Raw genomic sequence first — 19092 nt, 5'->3', positions numbered from 1 at the left:
GTAATGAGCCGCGCAATAAACATAGCTGCAGAAGAATCCTGTTGTTGAGCGTCGTTCTTGCAGGCAAGGTGATAGCACTCGACAGTCCTTCAATGCCGTTCACTGACCATGGTAATGGGACAACATCTGGAGGTAAGGGACAAATCAGCTTGCAGGGAAGATAGGAGACCCAAGGGGTGTAGAGGACCCATGGGGGCAATTTGCCCCTTCCTGAGAGCCTGCCTGATACCACTGTCATGTTGCAAATTGTCCCTCTACCTAGAGAAGTGCCTCTGCAGGGGATCTCAGCTCTCTGATCTCTGAAGGTAGTTGCATGATCCATCCAGCTACTCTCCCCTGCCCCTACCCACATACTAGAAGCAATGAAAGAAAGAATATTCCTCAAGCTTATTCATAGATGCAGAGTCTCCTTTCAAATTACCTGTAGAATTCATAAGTCTGTGGGTTGAGAAGCTTGGAGGAAGTGACCATATTCCACAGGCACTCAGGTCTTTTTGGAGAACCCCAAACATCCTGACCTGTCACTCAAGTCAAATGTCTATAGTTGGAACAGCAATACAGGTGCAGAACATGAGCACCAGACTCCCAGTGGGACATCACTGGCAACTCAGGGCACACAGAGAAGGTTCACAGTACTTCAAGTTATCCACTTCTGTTCAAGTACAGTGATGACTTGCCTTATGCTGAGCACACGCCACTAGTCCCTCCCTCATTCTGGTCTCACTTTTGATACTGGTCCTCTCAAGCCTCACTGTCCTGTAAGACTGCAAACCAAGAGCTCCCAGGTGAACTTTGAGCTTTTGCCTTGCCAGTTTCTGACATTTCATGGAGTTAGGTTACTAACTTAGAATCCTCGACTTCCCAGAGACATGTCAGGAAGTGAAGTCCAATATCTTCCAAGAAACCCCAATTCCTGTGCCTCCATTACCCAAATTTCAGCTGAAGGCAAACTTCTACACAGAGCTCCTCATCTCCTGCCTAGAACTTTCTGTTCTTTCTTTTGATCCATTTCTTTTTTCATGGTTTTTACTAAAGCTGAATGTCAGCTTTCTTCACTCTCTCTCTTGTCTGTCTCCCCTGTCCATTTTCTCTCCTAAGGAGATTCTCAATCTTGCCAGTGTGTTCCTCATGAACCTTAATGGCACTGAAGGTCTCTAAAAGGCAGTTGGTGTTGCTACAACACAGGTGACATCACAGGATTCCAATGTGTCCAGGATACAATTGAGTGTTTAGGAGTGGGGCTGCTGATGTCATATGGAATGAGCATAGCCTCCCTGCTAACCAGCTTTCCTCATAAGTCAGAAACAGTTAGGTATTCCTATCCAGGAATCTCTCTTGGGACATAAAGCATACTCTGCAGTACCTCCTTCTTTTAAAATCAGAGATCTCTGGTTGATTGGAAATCATTTAGTAACTTCCACATGGGGAAATACCTCTTCTGTCCTAATGAGTAGGTTGTGTAAAGCCAGCTAAAGGGCCAGGGAGAGGTCCAGTCCTATTCAGGGTTCCTGGTCTATCCCAGTGCAAGTAGCCCCACAAAGAGTCTAAGCTACCTCAGTCGAGATGATTTTTTTATCCTTATTCATTCGTCTATAAATTTCATAAGTACCACATTTTCTTTATCCGTTCTTCAGTTCTAGGTCATCCAGTTTATTTCCAGGGTCTGCCTATTTGTAATAATGCTGCTTTGAACCTAGTTGATGAAGTGTCCTTGTAGTGTGATTGAACATCCTTCGGGCATATGCCCAAGATTGATTTAGCTATGTCAAATTTTCTGGTTGAAACTGACAAATTGATTTCTAATTGGCTGTACAAGTTTGCATTCTTACCATAATTTGTGAAATGTTCCCCTACTCTGCATCTTTCTAATGCAAACTGTTACTAGTTGTTTTGGTCTTAGCCATTCTGACAGGTGTGAGGTGGAATGTTTGTATTAACATTTCCCCATTGGAAAAGGATGCTTCCCAATACTCCAAGTGTATCTGGACCATTTGTGGATCTTCTCTTGTTTAGATGTGTCCCACATGTTTAATTGGATTATTTGGTATTTAGGTGTCTAGTTCTTTGGGTTCTATATTTAAGAGTAAAGCTCTCTGTCAGATGTGGAGTTGTTGAAGAACTGTTCCAATTATGTAGGCTGCCCTTTTATCTTATTGACAGTATCCTTTGCCTTATGGAAGCTTGTCCATTTCAGGAGATCCCACTTATTAATTGTTGCTCTTAGTGTCGGGACTACTGGTGTTCTATTCAGGAATTTGTCTCCTGTGCCAAAGTATTCAAGACAAGTTTTCACTTTCAGTTTCAGTAACTATATTCATGTTGAGGTCTTGGACTTGAGTTTACTGCAAGGTGATAGATATTGGTCTTATTGTATCCTTCTACATGCTGTTATGCAGAATGCCAGCACCATTTTTTAAAGATGCTTTTTTTTCATTGTAAAATTTTAATTTCTTTTTCAAGTTAAGGTGCTCATTGGTGTGCGTATTCACATCACAGTCTTTCATTCAATTTCATTTATTCACCTGTCTGTTTTTCTGTCAATATCATACTGTTTTTATTAATATAACTCTATAATAGAGCTTGAAGTTAGAGATAGTGATGCCTTGGAACTTCTATTACTGTACAGGACTTTTGTACTACCCAAGGTGGTTTTTGGTTTTCCATATGAATATGAGTATTGCTTTTTAACATCTGTATAAAATTTAAATGGAGTTTCGAAGTAAATAGCATGGAATCTGTAGATTGTTTTTTATAAGATTGCCATATTTCCAATTGTGCATCTAATAAGATGATCGTGTGTTTTTTTTTTTCCTTTTGGTTTATTTATATGGTGGATTATATTCACAGACCTTCCTATGATGACCTATCCTTGCATCTCTCAGATGAGGTCTACCTAATTATGGTCAATAATTTTTTGGATTTGTTCTCAGGTTCAGTTTACCAGTTTTTATTGTATATATTTGCATAATGTTCCTGAGGCAGATTGGTGTGTAATCTCTTTCTTTGTAGCATCTTTGTGTGGTTTAGCTATCAGGGTAACTGTAGCCTCAGAAAAAGAATTGGCAATGTGCCTTCTTTTTCTCTTGTGTGGAACACTTTGAAGACTAGCAGTTTTAACTGGTAAAATTCTTTACTAAAACCATCTGGCCCAGGGTTTCTGCCTCTGTTTCTATCAGCTACTATGATAACATATAAGTTAGTCAGGGAAGGGCATTTAAGGCAGCCCTTCCACTGTTGCTCACATTGTTAGTTAGGGTCATCCTTGTAGGTCTCTTGGCATTTCTCTAGAGTCAGTTTCATCTTCAAATATATAATGGCTCCCTCTATTATGATATCTTTTTTTTTTTTTTTTTGCTCTCGTCTATTTGTCCCCTGACTCAACCTTCCTAGTCCCACATGTTCTCCTCTCCTCCACTTTTCTTTCTCCTACCTCCCTCTCCACTCACTGTCCCCCTACCCACTCCCAATGTGCACAAGAGCTCTTGTTCCTTTCCCCTTCTGTGAGGGACTTTGCATGAATCTCTTAAGTTCCTCCTTGTATCCTAGTTTCTCTAGCGGTGTGAATTATAGGCTGGCGATCATTTGCTCTATGTCTAAAATCCATATATGAGTGAGTACATAACATGTTCCAAGTTTTGTGACTGGGTTACCTCATTCAGGATGGTTTCTTCAAGTTCCATTCACTTGCCTGCAAATTTCAAAATTCCATTGTTTTTTTTTTTTCACACTGAGTTGTATTCCATTATGTAAATGTGCCACATCTTCTTTATCCATTCTTCAGTTGAGGGGCATCTCAGTTGCTTCCAGGTTCTGGCTATTACAAATAGTGCTGCTATGAACATAGTTGAACAGATGTTTTTGTTGCATGAGTGTAGATCAATTGGGTACATGCCTAAGAGTGAAATTGCCAGGTCCTGTGGTACACTAATTCCCATTTTCCTGAGGAACCACCATACTGATCTCCAAAATGGCTGTACGAGTTTGCACTCCCACCACCAGTGGAGGAGTATTCCCTCTCTCTCCACATCCTCTCCAGCATAAACTGTCATTGGTGTTTCTAATTTTAGCCATTCTGACAGGAGTAAGATAGTATCTCAGAGTTGTTTTGATTTGCATTTCCCTGATGGCTAAGGATGTTGAACACTTTCTTAAGTGTCTTTCAGCCATTTTGGATTCCTCTATTGAGAAATCTCTCTTCAGTTCTGTACCCCACTTTTTAATAGGGTTATTTGGTGTTTTGGTGACTAATTCTCTTGAGTTCTTTGTACATTTTGGAGATCATCTCTCTGTGAGATGTGGGGTTGGTGAAGATCTTTTCCCAGTCTGTGGGCTGCTATTTTGTCTTGATGACTGTGTCCCTTGCCTTACAGAAGCTTCTCAGTTTGAGGAGGTCCCATTTATTAATTGTTGATCTCAGTGTCTGTGCTACTGGAGTTATGTTCAGGAAGCTGTCTCCTGTACCAATTTGTTCAAGCATACCTCCCACTTTCTCTTCTAGGAGGTTCAGTGTGGCTGGATTTATGTTGGACTTAAGTTTTGTGCAAGGCGATAGACATGGGTCTATCTGCAGTCTTCTCACACCGTCATCTAGTTGTGCCAGTACCATTTGTTTGTATAATTTTAGCTGTTTTGTCAAAATTCAGGTGTTCATAGGTGTGCAGGTTAATATCAGGATTTTCAATTTGATTCCATTGGTCTACCTGTCTATTTTTGTGCCAATACCAAGTTGTTTTAGGGCTTCTGTCCTTCATCTTATGCTAATATTCTTAGGGCTGGTATTTTCATATGACCTCAGATTTCCTGTATGCTTTTTGTTAGAAATTTTTGGGTTTAGCATTTTCTTTGACCAATGAATCTATTTTTTATTGTGTCTACAATGCCAGATATTCTGTCTTCTTTTATTCTATTGGTTATGCTTGTTCTGTAGTTCCTCTGTGCCTAGCCAGAGTTTCCATTTCCTGAAATCCCTCAGTTTATGTTTTCCTCATTGCTTCTATTTCAGTCTTCAAGTCTTGAACCTGTTTGATTGTATATTCTTGCCTTTCTATAAGGGATTCATTGGTATCTTCCATTTTTGCTTGCACTTTCCTCCATATTTTTAGCAAGTTTAATTTCCTATTTAAGAGACTCTATCATCTTCATAAAGTTGTTTTTAAGGTTGTTTCATTATTCTTTAACAGTGATGGACACTTCAGGTCTTGCTCTTGTTGGATTTTTCTGTTGCTACATTACCCACCATTTAATTTTATATATTCTTACACTGGCATTTACTTATCTGGGTATGGGATAATTACAGGCATGAGTGTTGATTCTTGTGTTTTCTTTGTTGGATAGGTGTTTTGTTCCTTTTTGTCTGTTTCATTTATTGTTTTCTGTACTGAGTGTCCATGGGTTTTGGTGAGTGTCAGGTATCCCTGTCCAGTAGAGATTTACAACTGAGGTTTGTGAGTGTTTTGGTGCCTAGATTCAGTGTAGATTCCTGTTCTTGTCACTGGCATGTGTTGTTCCTGGCCTATGGAGTCTGTTATTTTTCCAACTGCTGTGGGTTGTGTCTGTGCTTGAGGGGTCTGCAGGAGTTTCAAGAGAAGGCTGGCCATGGGGAGCATGACAATTTGGGTGGGTGTCTTACTTTAGCTAAGTATTGTACCCAAATCTTATCAGCCACGGGTACAACACTGCAACAGAAAAACATCACCTTTTACAATAGCCACAAACAACATAAAATATCTTGGGGTAATCTATCCAAACAAGTGAAAGACCTGTATAAGAATTTTGCATCTTTAAAGAAAGAAATTAAAGAAAATACCAGACTTTGTTCACAAAATGGCTTTGGGAGCACATGTCCCATGGAGGGATACTCCCTTAACCTAGAGATAGGAGGGAGGGCCTCCTTGACTTGAAAGATTTTGTTGATCCCTTCTGGAAGGCATCACCCTCCCTGTGGAGTGGTGGTGAAGGAGGATGGGTTGGGAGGGTTGGGGACATGGAAGGGAGGGAGGAAGGGAGGGAGGGAAGGAGAGGATACTGGGATCGATATGTAAAATAAGAAAAAAAAATTTTAAAGGATATGATAAAGGGTAAAATTAAAAAAAAAAGAAAATACCATAAAATGAATAGATCTTCTATGCTCATGGATAGGCAGGATCAACATAGTAAAAATGGCAATATTGCCAAAAAACAATCTACAGATTCAATGCAATCCCCATCAAATTCCCAGCACAATTCTTCACAGACCATGAAAGGACATTTTGTTTGATGTTGGCTGTTGGTTTACTGTATATTGCTTTAATTATGTTTAGGTATATTCCTGCTATCCCTAATCTCACCAAGACCTTTATCATGAAGGGGTGTTGGATTTTGTCAAAGGCTTTTTCAGCACCTAGTGAGATGATCATATGATTTTTCCTTTTCAGTTTGTTTATATGGTGGATTACACTAATAGATTTTCATACGTTGAACCATCCCTACATCCCTGGGATGAAGCCTACTTGGTCATGGTGGATGATTTCTCTGAATTCTATTTGCCAGTATTTTATCAAGTATTTTTGCATCAATGTTCATGAGGGATATTAGTCTGTAGTACTTTTTCTTAGTTGTGGCTTTGTGTGGCTTGGGTACCAAGGTAATTATAGCCTCGAAAAAAGAGTTTGGCAATGAACCTTCTGCTTCTATTGTGTGGAAATTTTTGAGAAGTATTGTTATTAGGTCTTCTTTGAATTTCTGGTAGAATCCAGCACTGAAGCCATCTGGCCCTGGGTTTTTTTGTTTTTTTGTTTGTTTGTTTGTTTTGGTTTTTTTGATTTTTGTTTTTTTTTTTGTTGTTGTTGTTGTTGTTGTTTTGTTTTTTTGGTTTTTTTTTTTTTTGGTTGGGAGACTTTTGATAACTACTTCTATTTCATTAGGGGTCTAGGTCTATTTAAGTTGCTTATATTTTCTTGATTTAATTTTAGTAAGTGATATCTATCCAGAAATTTTTTCATTTCCTTTGAATTTTCTACTTTTGTGGAGTACAGGTTTTCAAATTATGACTTGAAGAGTGTCTAGATTTCCTCAGTGTCTGTTGTTATGTCCCCCTTTTCATTTCTGATTTTGCTGATTTGCATGTTCTCTCTTTGCTTTTTGGTTAGTTTGGACAAAGGTTTGTCTATCTTGATTTTCTCAAAGAACCAACTCTTTGTTACATTGATTCTTTGAATTGTTTTCCTAGTTTCTACTTTATTGATTTCAGCCCTCAAATTGATTATTTCCTGGCATCTACTCCTCCTGGTGAGTTTGCTTCTTTTTATTCTATGGCTTTCAGTTAATTCTCCAATGTGACTATCCTCTGTTTTCTTCATATGGCCATTCAGTGAAATGAACTTTCCTCTTAACAGTTTTCAAAGTGTCCCATAAGTTTGAGTATGTTGTGTATTCATTCTCATTAAATTCTAGGTAGTTTTTAGTTTTTTTTTTTTTTTTTTTTTTTTTTTTTTTTTTTTTTCATTTCTTCCTTGACCCAGGAATGGTGCAATTGCGCATTGTTTAATTTCTGCAATTTGTGTTGTTGTTGAATTCCGACTTTAAAGTATGGTGGTCTGATAAGATACAGAGGGCTATTCCAATTTTTTTCTATTTGCTGAGGTTTGTTATGTTGCTGAGTATGTGGTCCATTTTAGAGAAGATTCCATGTGGAGCTGAGAAGTGTAAGAGTAGGTTTTTCCGCCCACCGCTGGCCTTGTCCCGCTGCTGCGCCAGCCCCAAATAACGCACAGAGACTCTGTATTTGATATAATGCTGTTGGCCAGGTACTTGTTTCTTATTGGCTAGCTCTGTCTTAATTATTAACCCATTTCTGTTAATCTACATATTTCCACGTGCTTTCATCTTACTGGGGAATGGAGCCTGCATCTGGTCTCCCCAGTCTCTCCATGCTGACTCCTCCTTACTACTTCCTCTTTCCTCCTTGTCTCCTAGTCCCTCCTATCTTCCTTTCCTATTGGCCAACAGTGCTTTATTCATTAGCCAGTGTGAGAAACATATTTACAGAATGACATCTCCCATCATCTTTTTCCTTCGCTGCTCTTAATATTCTTTCTTCATTCTATTTGCTAGATGTTTTTATTATTATGTGGTGAGGGGACTTTTTGGGGCCCAGTTTATTTGCTGTTCAGTATGCTTCTTGTACTTTCATAGGCATGTCCTTCTTCAGGTTGGGAAAGTTTTCTTCAATGATTTTGTTGAATATGTTTTCTGGCACCTTTGAGCCCAGCTCAAAAGACATTTTTAAAACAGGTGTTTTACTTTACTTTTAGTTATATGTATGTTTGCATGTCTGTGATGGGAATATACAGGTACCCAAAGAGGCCAGAGCAGGATGTTATTTCCCTTTAGGCTGAAGTTAAAGGTGGTTGTGAGCTGCCCACTGTGGATGTTGAGCACAGAACTCAGGTCCTCTGTAGAGCTGTATGTGCTCTTAACCCTTGGGCCATCTTTATTTCCTTGCTTGCCCAAGCTTTAATTATGGAAATTGAGTATTTATTCCTTCAGGAGCTCTTCCAAGTACAACCTGTTTGCATTTCCTTTGTCTGGATTTGGTGGGTCATTTCTTGTCTAATTATATCAGTTGAAAATTATATCAGTGGTATATCAGTTGAAAATGTAGCTCCTTCAAGATGAGTGTGGCTCCTCAAAAATGTTGAGTCCTGGTTAGTGACACATCATTATGGGTCATTATAATGTAATCATTATGTGAGATTGATAACACTGGGGCTTTCACTGTTGTGTCACAGTATAGAGAGTGGACTGTAGTCAGCTGCATGCATATCTCTCCATCCACTCCAATAGGATCCTTCAGAACGGTGATGGCTTGGGGAGACAAATCACAAAAACACATCCTTTATTTAAAAAGTAATAAAATTCAGACAGAGGAGCAAAATCAAATTTGAGAATCAGATTGCTCAACATCCAGGTTTCTCCTTCTAACTGAACCATTGATAAAAATTCAAACACTCGTTACAATGTAAGGAGATTGTTTTTCAAAAGCCCGCAGAAGGGTCTGTTCTGTGTAAATTAAGGGTATATAAGGGCCAGCTAGGGACTGAGTTGACAGCTATTCCTGTAATAAAATGATGAATCATGGGGATAGTTAAAGAAGCAAGAGATTCCATATTCTTGCTTTGTTAGAACACTTAAGCAACAAAACATCTGGGTCCTTTTGTTAATCACCACCAAGTACAATTCACACAACAGAATTTAGTTGTTTAATTACATTATTTATTCCAACAACTTCAACTAATCCTAGTGCTAATAATAGAATTCATTTCGTAATAAATATCTTTAAAAATGTTTGCTCTTCAATAATTATTGCCCTTTATAAGGCTGCCATTTGAAAATTTTAAGTTCCACTCCTGCCTCAATATGCTTGTTTTAAATATAGATAGGTCTGGAGGAGATGGGTCTAGCCAGTGCTATTCAATAATACTGTTTGGTGACTGTAGAATATTTTATAACTGTGTTCACAGGTTCGGTAGCAATTAGCCACAGGTGGCTATTGAACTCTTGAAATGTAGCTAGTACACACAAGGAACAGTTTGAAATTTTTCTGAATTGCAGTGAAATTCCATCAATATGGACACACTAGATTTGTGGTCATCATATTGGATGGTGTTAGTCTATAGCAAGTCTAAGACTGGAAAAACACAGTAGGCCTTGACTTGAAAGTTAGAGAAAGAATACATATTATTTTGGATATTTTAGGGATACAAACTTCTTCCCAGTTCTTATTTAAAACAACTATGCTCCACTATGCTCTGAGTCAGCCCAAGGCCAAAGTCATCTTTAATGCAAAGTTTCTAAGTTTACCATACAGAGAGCTAATTCCATCCAGAGAGCAATGGGCAAGAATGTTTTTTGTATTTTCCTCAACACCACCCTAACTCCCTGAGCAAACTTTGTAGCTGAGCCTCCATTCTGCTCATGTTGAGGTGGATTTCCCTCAACCATGAAAATTTAAGTGGAAACCACATTTAGGTGCCACTTGCCATTGTTGTGGGTTCCTAAATGGCCCTCGAAAGCCTCGGGAGCATTCAATGGCCAGATCCATGTTGTCTTGTAAAGATTTTGGCTCTGATGCTGGCATCTTTGCTCTTCAACCATTTCGGTCCAAAGGTAGCTATGTCTCATCAAAGCCAGCACAAGCCTTCTAGGGCATTAAGATAGTCTCTCTACCATGGCACCTTTGTTCATGAGCCTGCTCAGGTGTGTTGATCCTTCCAGTGCTAGTGACTGAAGTGTGGGTAACTGAGCTAGAAAAGGCTAGAGCAGGTGAATGGAAGTAGAGAGTTTTAAAGGAACTGTCCTAAAGGTAAAGATGTCTTACCCACGTCTGTTGACTCTTCCCTGGACCAAGCTGAGCTAGAGAGTTGGGACAAATATCTCTCTAGTCTTCTTATCAGCCCCACCCCATCTCCCTCCATTCCCTTCTGCTTCCTGTTGAGCTAAAGTTCAATAAAATATATGCTAGTAAGCCTAATCAAAGATTGGGACCACTAGGCTATTACATGCCCTTCACTCTAACTTTCACAACTAGCCATGTACACCATCTGAGTAAGGTCTATGAAAGGTCAAAGAAATTTATCTTGTGCATTTTATGTCTCCTGGAGTTGCTGTCAGACAATGCATATGCCTCTCTCTATAGTCAGAGATAAAGCAAAAGTTAAGTGCTCAGTCAGGAAAGAAAAGATACTGCTCTGCTTTGTGATGGTCATTTCTGAAGATGGACACAATGACTCCATTGCTTCTTTCTAAATAACAGCCAGCAGTTGATGACATAAGGAACATGGAGAGATTTTCTGTGTTTTTTTTGTTTTGTTTTGTTTTTTTGTTTTGTTTTTTTTTTTTTATGGAACTTTGTTCCCTCCTACACCAGAAGCCTGGGCACAGAGGACTGGCCCAGGGCACTCAGGGGCAGTACTGTGATGCTTAGCATTTGCCTTGCTCTCCACCACTGTTACTCAGTGTTCATCCACAGGGTAGACCTGGTCGAATTGCCACAGCTGACTGGTCCTCCCATCACATTGACTCAAGTGCAGATCCTTATTGTCTGGATTAACCCCAGCTTCCATGCATTTCCCAGAAAGAATGTGGGTGATCATTCCATCCTGAAAAGAGAAAGGAGCCAGTTCCTAACAAAGTCAGCAAAGGAGTACATGTTTAAGATTTTGCAGAGTCTCCTGAGGCCTGGGGACTGTGCATGGGGGAACATGTCCCAGTGGACCAGGCTGTCTACAGTCTGCCAGTCCCATCACCCACAGGAAGAGAAGACCCATCAGAGAATTGGACCTGCTTGCACCCACCAGAAGAGAACCTTGAACCCATAGCCACCAGGAAAGGGAGAGACACCACAAGTACTCACTGCAAGAAAGGATGAGAAGATGACAGTATAAGAACAACTTCAACAACAGAAAGATAAATATGATGCCACCAGAGTCTAGGGACTCACACCAGCAAGACCTGAACATCCCAGCATAGATGCAGCAGAAGAGAACGGCACTGAAAACAACTTTATGAAGGTGATAGAGATACTAAAAGAGGGAATAAGAAAATCCCTTAAGGAAATGGAAAAAGCAAACAAAATTTCAAGAAATGGAAAAAAAGACAAACCAAAAATTGCAAGAAATAAACAAATCAAAAAAAAAAAAAAACAAGTAAAGCCAAGGAAAAACACAACCAATCAAGTGAAGGAAACAATTCAAACAATGCAAGCCTTGAAGGCTTGAAAGCTAAAATAGAGGCAAATAAAAAATAAATAAAACAATCTGAGGGGAATAGAAAAGCTGGGTAAATGATCGATTAGAACTACAGATGCAAGCATGACCAACAGAATACGAAACATGGAAGAGAGAATCTCAGGCATTGAAGATATACTAGGAGAAATAGATACATCAACCAAAGAAAAATTTAAGTCCAACAAATTCCTAATTAAAAATATCCAGGAAATATGGGACACCATGGAAAGGTCAAACCTAAGAATAATAGGTATAGAAGGTAAAGAAACCTTCCTCAAAGGTGCAGAAAATATATTTAACAAAACCATAGAAGAAAACTTTCCCAACCTAAAGCAAGACATGTCATTGGAAGTACAAGAAGCTAACAGGACACCAATATTTGGACCACAAATAAAGCTCCCTTGCCACATAATAATGAAAACACTAAATATACAGAATAAAGAAAAAAATATTAAGAGCAACAAAGGAAAAAGACCAAGTACCATATGCAGGCAAAGCTATCAAAATTACACCTGACTTCTCCATGAAAAAAAAAACTGAAAGTCAGAAGATCCTGGATAGATATTCTACCCAAACTAAGAGACCACGGATGCCAGCCCTGACTACTATACCCAGCAAAGCTTTCAAACACTATAGATGGAGAAAATATGATATTCCATAAAAAAAACAGATTTAAACAATACATATCCACTAACCCATCCCTACAGAAATTTCTGAGAGGAAAACTACAAACCAGGGAAGTTAACAACACTCACAAAAACATAGGCAATAGATAATCCCACTTTACCAATGGCCAAAAGAAATACAGGGGGGAAATCCACACACATTACCAACAACAACAGCAAATGCAAAACAAACAATAATTAACAAACAATGGTCATTAATATTACTCAATATTAATGGTCTTAACTCTCCTATAAAAAGACACAGGCTAACAGAATGGATATGAAGACAGATCTATCCTTCTGCTGCATACAAGAAACACATCTCAACTTCAAAGACAGACGTTACCTCAGAGTTAAGGGTTAAGAAAAGATTTTCCAATCAAATGGCCCCAAGAAACAAGCTGTTGTGTAGCAATCCTAATATCTAACAAATTAGACTTTAAACCAAAATCAATCAAAAGAGATGAAGTGGGTAATTTCATATCCATCACAGGAAAAATCCATCAAAATGAAGTTTCAATTCTGAGCATCTATGCCCCAAATACAAAGGCATCCACATTCATAAAAGAAACATTACTAAAACTATCTCACATAAAACCTCACACACTTATAGCAGGAGACTTCAACACCCCACTCTCACCACTAGACAGAAACTTAACAAAGAAACAAACTAACAGAAATTATAACCCAATTGGGTTTAACAGACATCTTTGGAACATTCCATCCAAACACAAAAGAATAATACCTTCTTCTCAAAGCCACATGGAATCTTATCTAAAATCAACTAGTACTCAGTAACATAGCAAACCTCAACACATACAAAAAAGAAAAAAGAAAGAAAGAAAGAAAGAAAGAAAGAAATAGCCCCCTGTACCTTAACAGACCATCATGTTTTAAAGTTAGTATTCAACAACAACACAAATTACAGAAACCCTACAAACTCGTAGGAATTGAACAATGTGCAATTGCACCATTCCTGAATCAAGGAAGAAATAAAAAAGAAATTAAAGACTTCCTAGAATTCAGTGAGAATGAAGGCAAAACATAAACAAACTTATGGGACACTTTGAAAGCAGTGCTATGAGGAAAGTTCATAGCACTAAGTACCCACATAAAGAAACAGGAAAATGGTCACACTACAGAATTAACAGCACAACTGAAAGCTCCAGAACAAAAAGAAGAAAACTCACCCAGAGGAGTAGATGCCAAGAAATAATCAAACTGAGGGCTTAAAACAATAAAGTATAAACTAGGAACAATACAAAGAATCAAAGTAACAAAGAGTTGGTTCTTCAAGAAAACCAACAAGATAGACAAAACTTTATCTAAGCTAACCAAAAGGCAGAGAGAGAATATGCAAATTAACAGAATATGCAAATAATCAGAAATGAAAAGGGGGATATAACAACAGACACCAAGGAAATCCAGAGAATCTTCATGCTATGCTTTGAAAACTTGTACTCCACAAAATTCGAAAATCTAAAGGAAATGGACAATTTTCTGGACAGATATTACTTACCAAAATTAAATCCAAAACAGGTAAATAGACCTATAACCCCTAATGAAATGGAAGCAGTCATCAAAATTCTCCTAACCAACAAAAGCCCAGGGCCAGATGGTTTCAGTGCAGAATTCTACCAGAAATTCAAGGAAGAGCTAATACCAATACTCCTCAAATTGTCTCAAATTATTCCACACAATAGAAGCAAAAAGTTCATTACCAAATTCTTTTTTTTTTTTTTTGAGGCTACAATTACCTTGGTACCCAAACCACACAAAGACACAACTAAGAAACAGAACTACAGGCCAATGCCCCTAATTAACATTGATGAAAAAATACTCAATGAAATCGACTGGAAAATCGAATCCAAGAACACATCAGAGAAATAGTCCACCATGATCATGCAAGCTTCATCCCAGTGATGCAGGGATGCAGGGATGGTTCAACATATGAAAATCTATCAGTGTAATCCACCATATAAACAAACTGAAAAAGAAAAACAACATGGTCATCTACTACATGCTGAACAAAACCTTTGATAAAATTGAACACCCCTTTATGATAAAGGTCTTGAAGAGATCAGTGATAACAGGAACATACCTAAACATAATAAAAGCAATAGACAGCAAACCAACAGCCAACATCAAACTAAATGGAGAGAAACTCACGTGATTGCTCTAAAATCAGAAACAAGACAAGGCTGTCCACTCTCTCCATGTCTCTTCAGTATTGTACTTGAAGTTCTAGCTACAGCAATAAGACAACAAAAGAAGATCAAGGGGATAAAAAATGGAAAGGAAGAAGTCAAACTTTCATTAATTGCAGATGAGATGATAGTTTACATAAGTGACCTGAAAAACTCTACTAGGGAACTCCTACAGCTGATAAACACCTTCAGCAAAGTGGCAGGAAACAAGATTAACTAAAAAAAATTAGTAGCCCTTCTATATACAGACAATAAAGGGGCTGAGAAATAAATCAGAGAAACATCACCCTTAACAATAGCCACAAACAACATAAAATATCTTGGGGTAATGCTAACCAAATAAGTGAAAGACATGTATACCAAAAAAAATTGAGTCTTTCCAGAAAGAAATTAAAGAATATACCAGAAAATCTAGAGATCACCCATGCTCTTAGATAGGTAGGATCAACATAGTAAAATTGGCAATCTTGCCAAAACCAATCTATAGATTCAATGCTATCCCCATTAAAATCCCAGCATAATTCTTCACAGACCTTGAAAGAGCAATACTCAACTTTATATGGGAAAAAAAAACAAAAGACCCAGGATAGCCAAAACAACCCTGTACAATAAAGGAACTTTGGGAAGCATCGCCATCCCTGACTTCAAGTTCTATTATAGAGCTATGGTCCTGAAAACAGCTTGGTATTAGTGCAAAAATAGACAGGTAGACCAATGGAATGGAACTGAAACCCTGTTATTAACCCACACACCTACAAACACTTGATTTTTCACAAAGAAGCTAAAATTCTACAATGGAAAAAAGAAACCATCTTCAACAAATGGTGCTGGCATAACTGGATGCTGGCACGTAGAAGACTGCAGATAGATCCATATCTATCACCATGCACAAAACTTAAGTCTAAATGGATCAAAGACCTCAACATAAATCCAGCCACACTGAACTTCTTAGAAGACAACGTGGGAGGTACCCTTGAACAAATTGGTACAGGAGATTGCTTCCTGATCATAACACCAGTAGCAAGGACACTGAGATCAACAATTAGTAAATGGGACCTCCTGAAACTGAGAAGCTTCTGAAAGGCAAAGGACACAGTCAACAAGAAAAACCGCAGCTCATAGAATGGGAAGAGATCTTCGCCAACCTCATATCTGACAGAGGGATGATCTCCAAAAACACCAAATAATTCAATTAAAAAGTGGAGTACAGAACTAAACAGTGTATTCTCAATAGAGGAATCTAAAATGGCTGAAAGACACTTTTAAGAAAGTGTTCAACATCCTTAGCCATCAGGGAAATGCAAATCAAAACAACTCTGAAATACCATCTTACACCTTCCAGAATGGCTAAAATCAAAAACACCAATGACAGTTAATGCTGGAGAGGATGTGGAGAAAGGGAGTAGGAGGGGGGGTGGGGAAGTGCAAACCTGTACATCCACTTTGGAAATCATAATGGCGGTTCCTCGGGAAAATGAGAATCAGTCTACCTCAAGATCTAGCAATTCCACTGTTAGGCATATACCCAAAGGATGCACATTCATACAATAAGGACATTTGTCCAACTATCATTATTCGTAATAGCCAGAACCTGTAAGAAACTTAAATGCACCTCAACTGAAGAATGGATAAAGAAAATGTGGTACATTTACACAATGGAGTACTTACTCAGCAGGAAAAAACATGAATCTTGAAATTCGCTGGCAAATAGATAGAACTAGAAGAAACCATCCTGAATGAGGTATCACAAAAGGACAAGCATGGTGTGTACTCACTCATATATAGATTTTAGACATATAGCAAAGGATTATCAGCCTACATTCCACACCACCTGAGAACTAGGGAGCAAGTAAGACCCTATAAGAAACATACATGGTCTCCTGGAGAAAGGGAAAGGGACAAGATCTCCTGAGAAAATTGGGAGCATGAGGGGAGGGGTGAGAGTTAGGAGAAAGAAAAGGGAAGAAGAGGGGGGGAGGACATGAGGGAGCAGGAAGATCAAGTCAGGGGAAGAATGGAGGAGAGTAAGCAAAGAGATACCATAATAGAAGGAGCCATTATAGGTTTAAAGAGAAGTCTAGCACTAGGGAAATGTCCAGAGATCTCTAAGGATGACCCCAACTAACAATCTAAGCAATAGTGGAAAGGCTTCCTTAAATGCTTATCCCCTATAATGAGATTAATGACTTCCTTACATGCCATCCTAGAGCCTTCATCCAGTAGCTGATAGAAGCAGAAGCAGACACCCACAGCTAAACTCTGAGCTGAACACCTGGAATCCAGTTGAAGACAGGACAAAGGGGTCAAGACCAGGCTGGAGAAACTCACAGAGATAGCTGACCTGAACAAGGGGGAGTTCATGGACCCAGGTCTGATAGCTGGAAAACCAACCCCCTGAAGGTGTCAGTTAGGAAGCCTGGGCAGTCTATGAGGCCTCTGGTAGTGGATCAGTATTTATACATAGCATACAAATGGACTTTGGGAGCCCATTCCAAATAGAGCGATACTCCCTCGCCTAGACACATGAGGGGAGGGCCTAGGCCCTGCACCAAATGATGTAACAGACTTTGAAGGTCACCCATGGAAGGCCTCACCTTCCCTGGGGAACAAAAACAGGATAGGGTAAAGGGTCATTGGGGTAGAGGGGAGTAGGGAGGGAGAGGTCACTGGGATTAACGTGAAAAACAAGATTGTTTCTAATTTAAATTTTTTAAAGGGAGGAAAAAAAGATTTTAAGATTTCTGCTGAGCTCTGACTGAAAGACTAACAGAGGTGGGATGACCTAGCCTGGAAGAAATGGTAGGACTTTTAGTTAATAAGAAATTTCAATAACCCTAAAATTTAGATGTCATTCAATCCTAATGAATCATAAACCCAATTATCTGTATTGCTGTTATATGCTTGTGTCATTTCTTAGAAAACTGTGGCCAGAGTAACTGATTATGGTATGTTGTCAGTCAGTGTTACCACTTCATTCATGAATTTCTACTTTCAAGAGGGTTTCATTAATGCTACCCTGGTCTAACCCTGCAATTTGAAATTGTGGCCATTAGGTTGAAGTTGAGAGCAAGACTGAGGCTACCCTGAAGGTCTAATTAGACCAGCCATATGGAAGGTGTGACTGGACTCAACTGGGTTCAGTATTGACCACTGCACCCCCTTTCAAGAGAAATCTGATTTCTTTACAAAATTAAGTAATTTTAACCATATGGTTATAAATTACTGGTCATTGTTGAGATATTCCGAGTTGTAGGCCATTTTAAATAAACCAGTTGTCTCTAGTGTATCACAGAATATTTCCATCACTACCCAAAGACACTTCTACCCTTTAGCAGTCATTAGGCCATCCTCCCTCCTTCCAGCCACTGAGAATCACTAGTTTCCATTCTAAACATTTCGCCTATTCTAAACATTTCATATAAATAGAATTGTACCTGAATATTAGCCTGTGTAGCATTTGCATGCAGTGCCAGCAGAGGCCAGATGAGGGCATCAGATCCTCTTGAACCAGAGTTACACATGGTTGCTTCCTCCAAGGGTGCTAGCAATCAAATCTAAGTTCTCTGGAAAAGCAGCCAGTGCTCTTGACCACCAAGCTATCTCTCTAGCCTCAACAGCTACATATTTATATATCAATATCTGCTTTTAAATTTTGCTTTGCATCACTCCTCAATCCACACTACTGAGTGGTTGTTTCTGTAACGTGCTCCACCATCCTACCTGTGATCCAAGCTAATGACCTGTAATGTATTGGGGACAAATTATGACATCTCCTGTGGTTGAGTTGATTTTACATTCACCTGAGATCCCAGTGTCAAGCCATTTAGCTCAATAACAGAGGCAATATCATAGAGAGTACCTGATATCCTGGAAGAACCCAGGCTGCCATGCTAACATGTCAGCTGCCTGGAGGTCCTTGTGATCTGTTGGTATTCCCAGAAAGGATTAATTACCTCCTGGAAGTCCCAATGCTGTTGATGGACAGCAGGGCCTTCCTCCCTGCAGTTCTGCAGAATCACCTGTTCTCCTCTGACATCAAAGCACAGCTGCCGTTGGCTGCCAAAAAGAATCTCCTTCCTGCTGGTGTGCTCCAGGTTCTGGGGCAGAGGAGATGGCAGTTAGTATAGCCCAAAAGACACCTTCTCCAGAACCATGAGGAGAAAGAAACACACAGCAGAACTGTTTTCTTCAGATTCTCCAGGGGTAGCTTTTCACCTTGGCCTTTCTTCATGTTCTCATCTCTGCAACCTGGCCTGTTTCTGTAGTATTCGTTCTATTTCCTGTATACAGATAAGGCTGCTTTAAAAGTCTGCAAGTGCTGGGTGTATCTGGTGGAATGGCAAGAGAGGGATCTTTCTGAGGCCTAAGCTGATTTCCTTCTAGAGACATCTACCCTGACCCTAACTAACTTACCTGATATTTTCTCCATTCCCTCCAGTTCCCATTCCCTCCAGG

The 19092-nt window shown here is 39.2% G+C and overlaps 1 protein-coding gene across 1 annotated transcript in view; it reads right to left on the bottom strand.

Annotated features, from left to right (window-relative positions):
• Positions 1–10895: 10895 nt before the first annotated feature.
• Galnt15 (polypeptide N-acetylgalactosaminyltransferase 15) overlaps positions 10896–19092 on the bottom strand; it is a 36639-nt gene continuing 28442 nt past the window's right edge. Inside the window, exons 9-10 of the mRNA XM_051177856.1 lie at positions 18591–18734; positions 10896–11138 (exon numbers count right to left, since the gene is read on the bottom strand). Of these exons, the coding sequence (XP_051033813.1) occupies positions 10992–11138; positions 18591–18734 (291 nt within the window). The 3' untranslated portion in view covers positions 10896–10991. The remainder of the gene's footprint in view (positions 11139–18590; positions 18735–19092) is intronic.

Source organism: Phodopus roborovskii, unplaced genomic scaffold, assembly GCF_943737965.1.
Source record: "Phodopus roborovskii unplaced genomic scaffold, PHOROB, whole genome shotgun sequence".
Classification (NCBI taxonomy): domain Eukaryota; kingdom Metazoa; phylum Chordata; class Mammalia; order Rodentia; family Cricetidae; genus Phodopus; species Phodopus roborovskii.
This window is presented reverse-complemented; position numbering and strand designations above follow the sequence as displayed.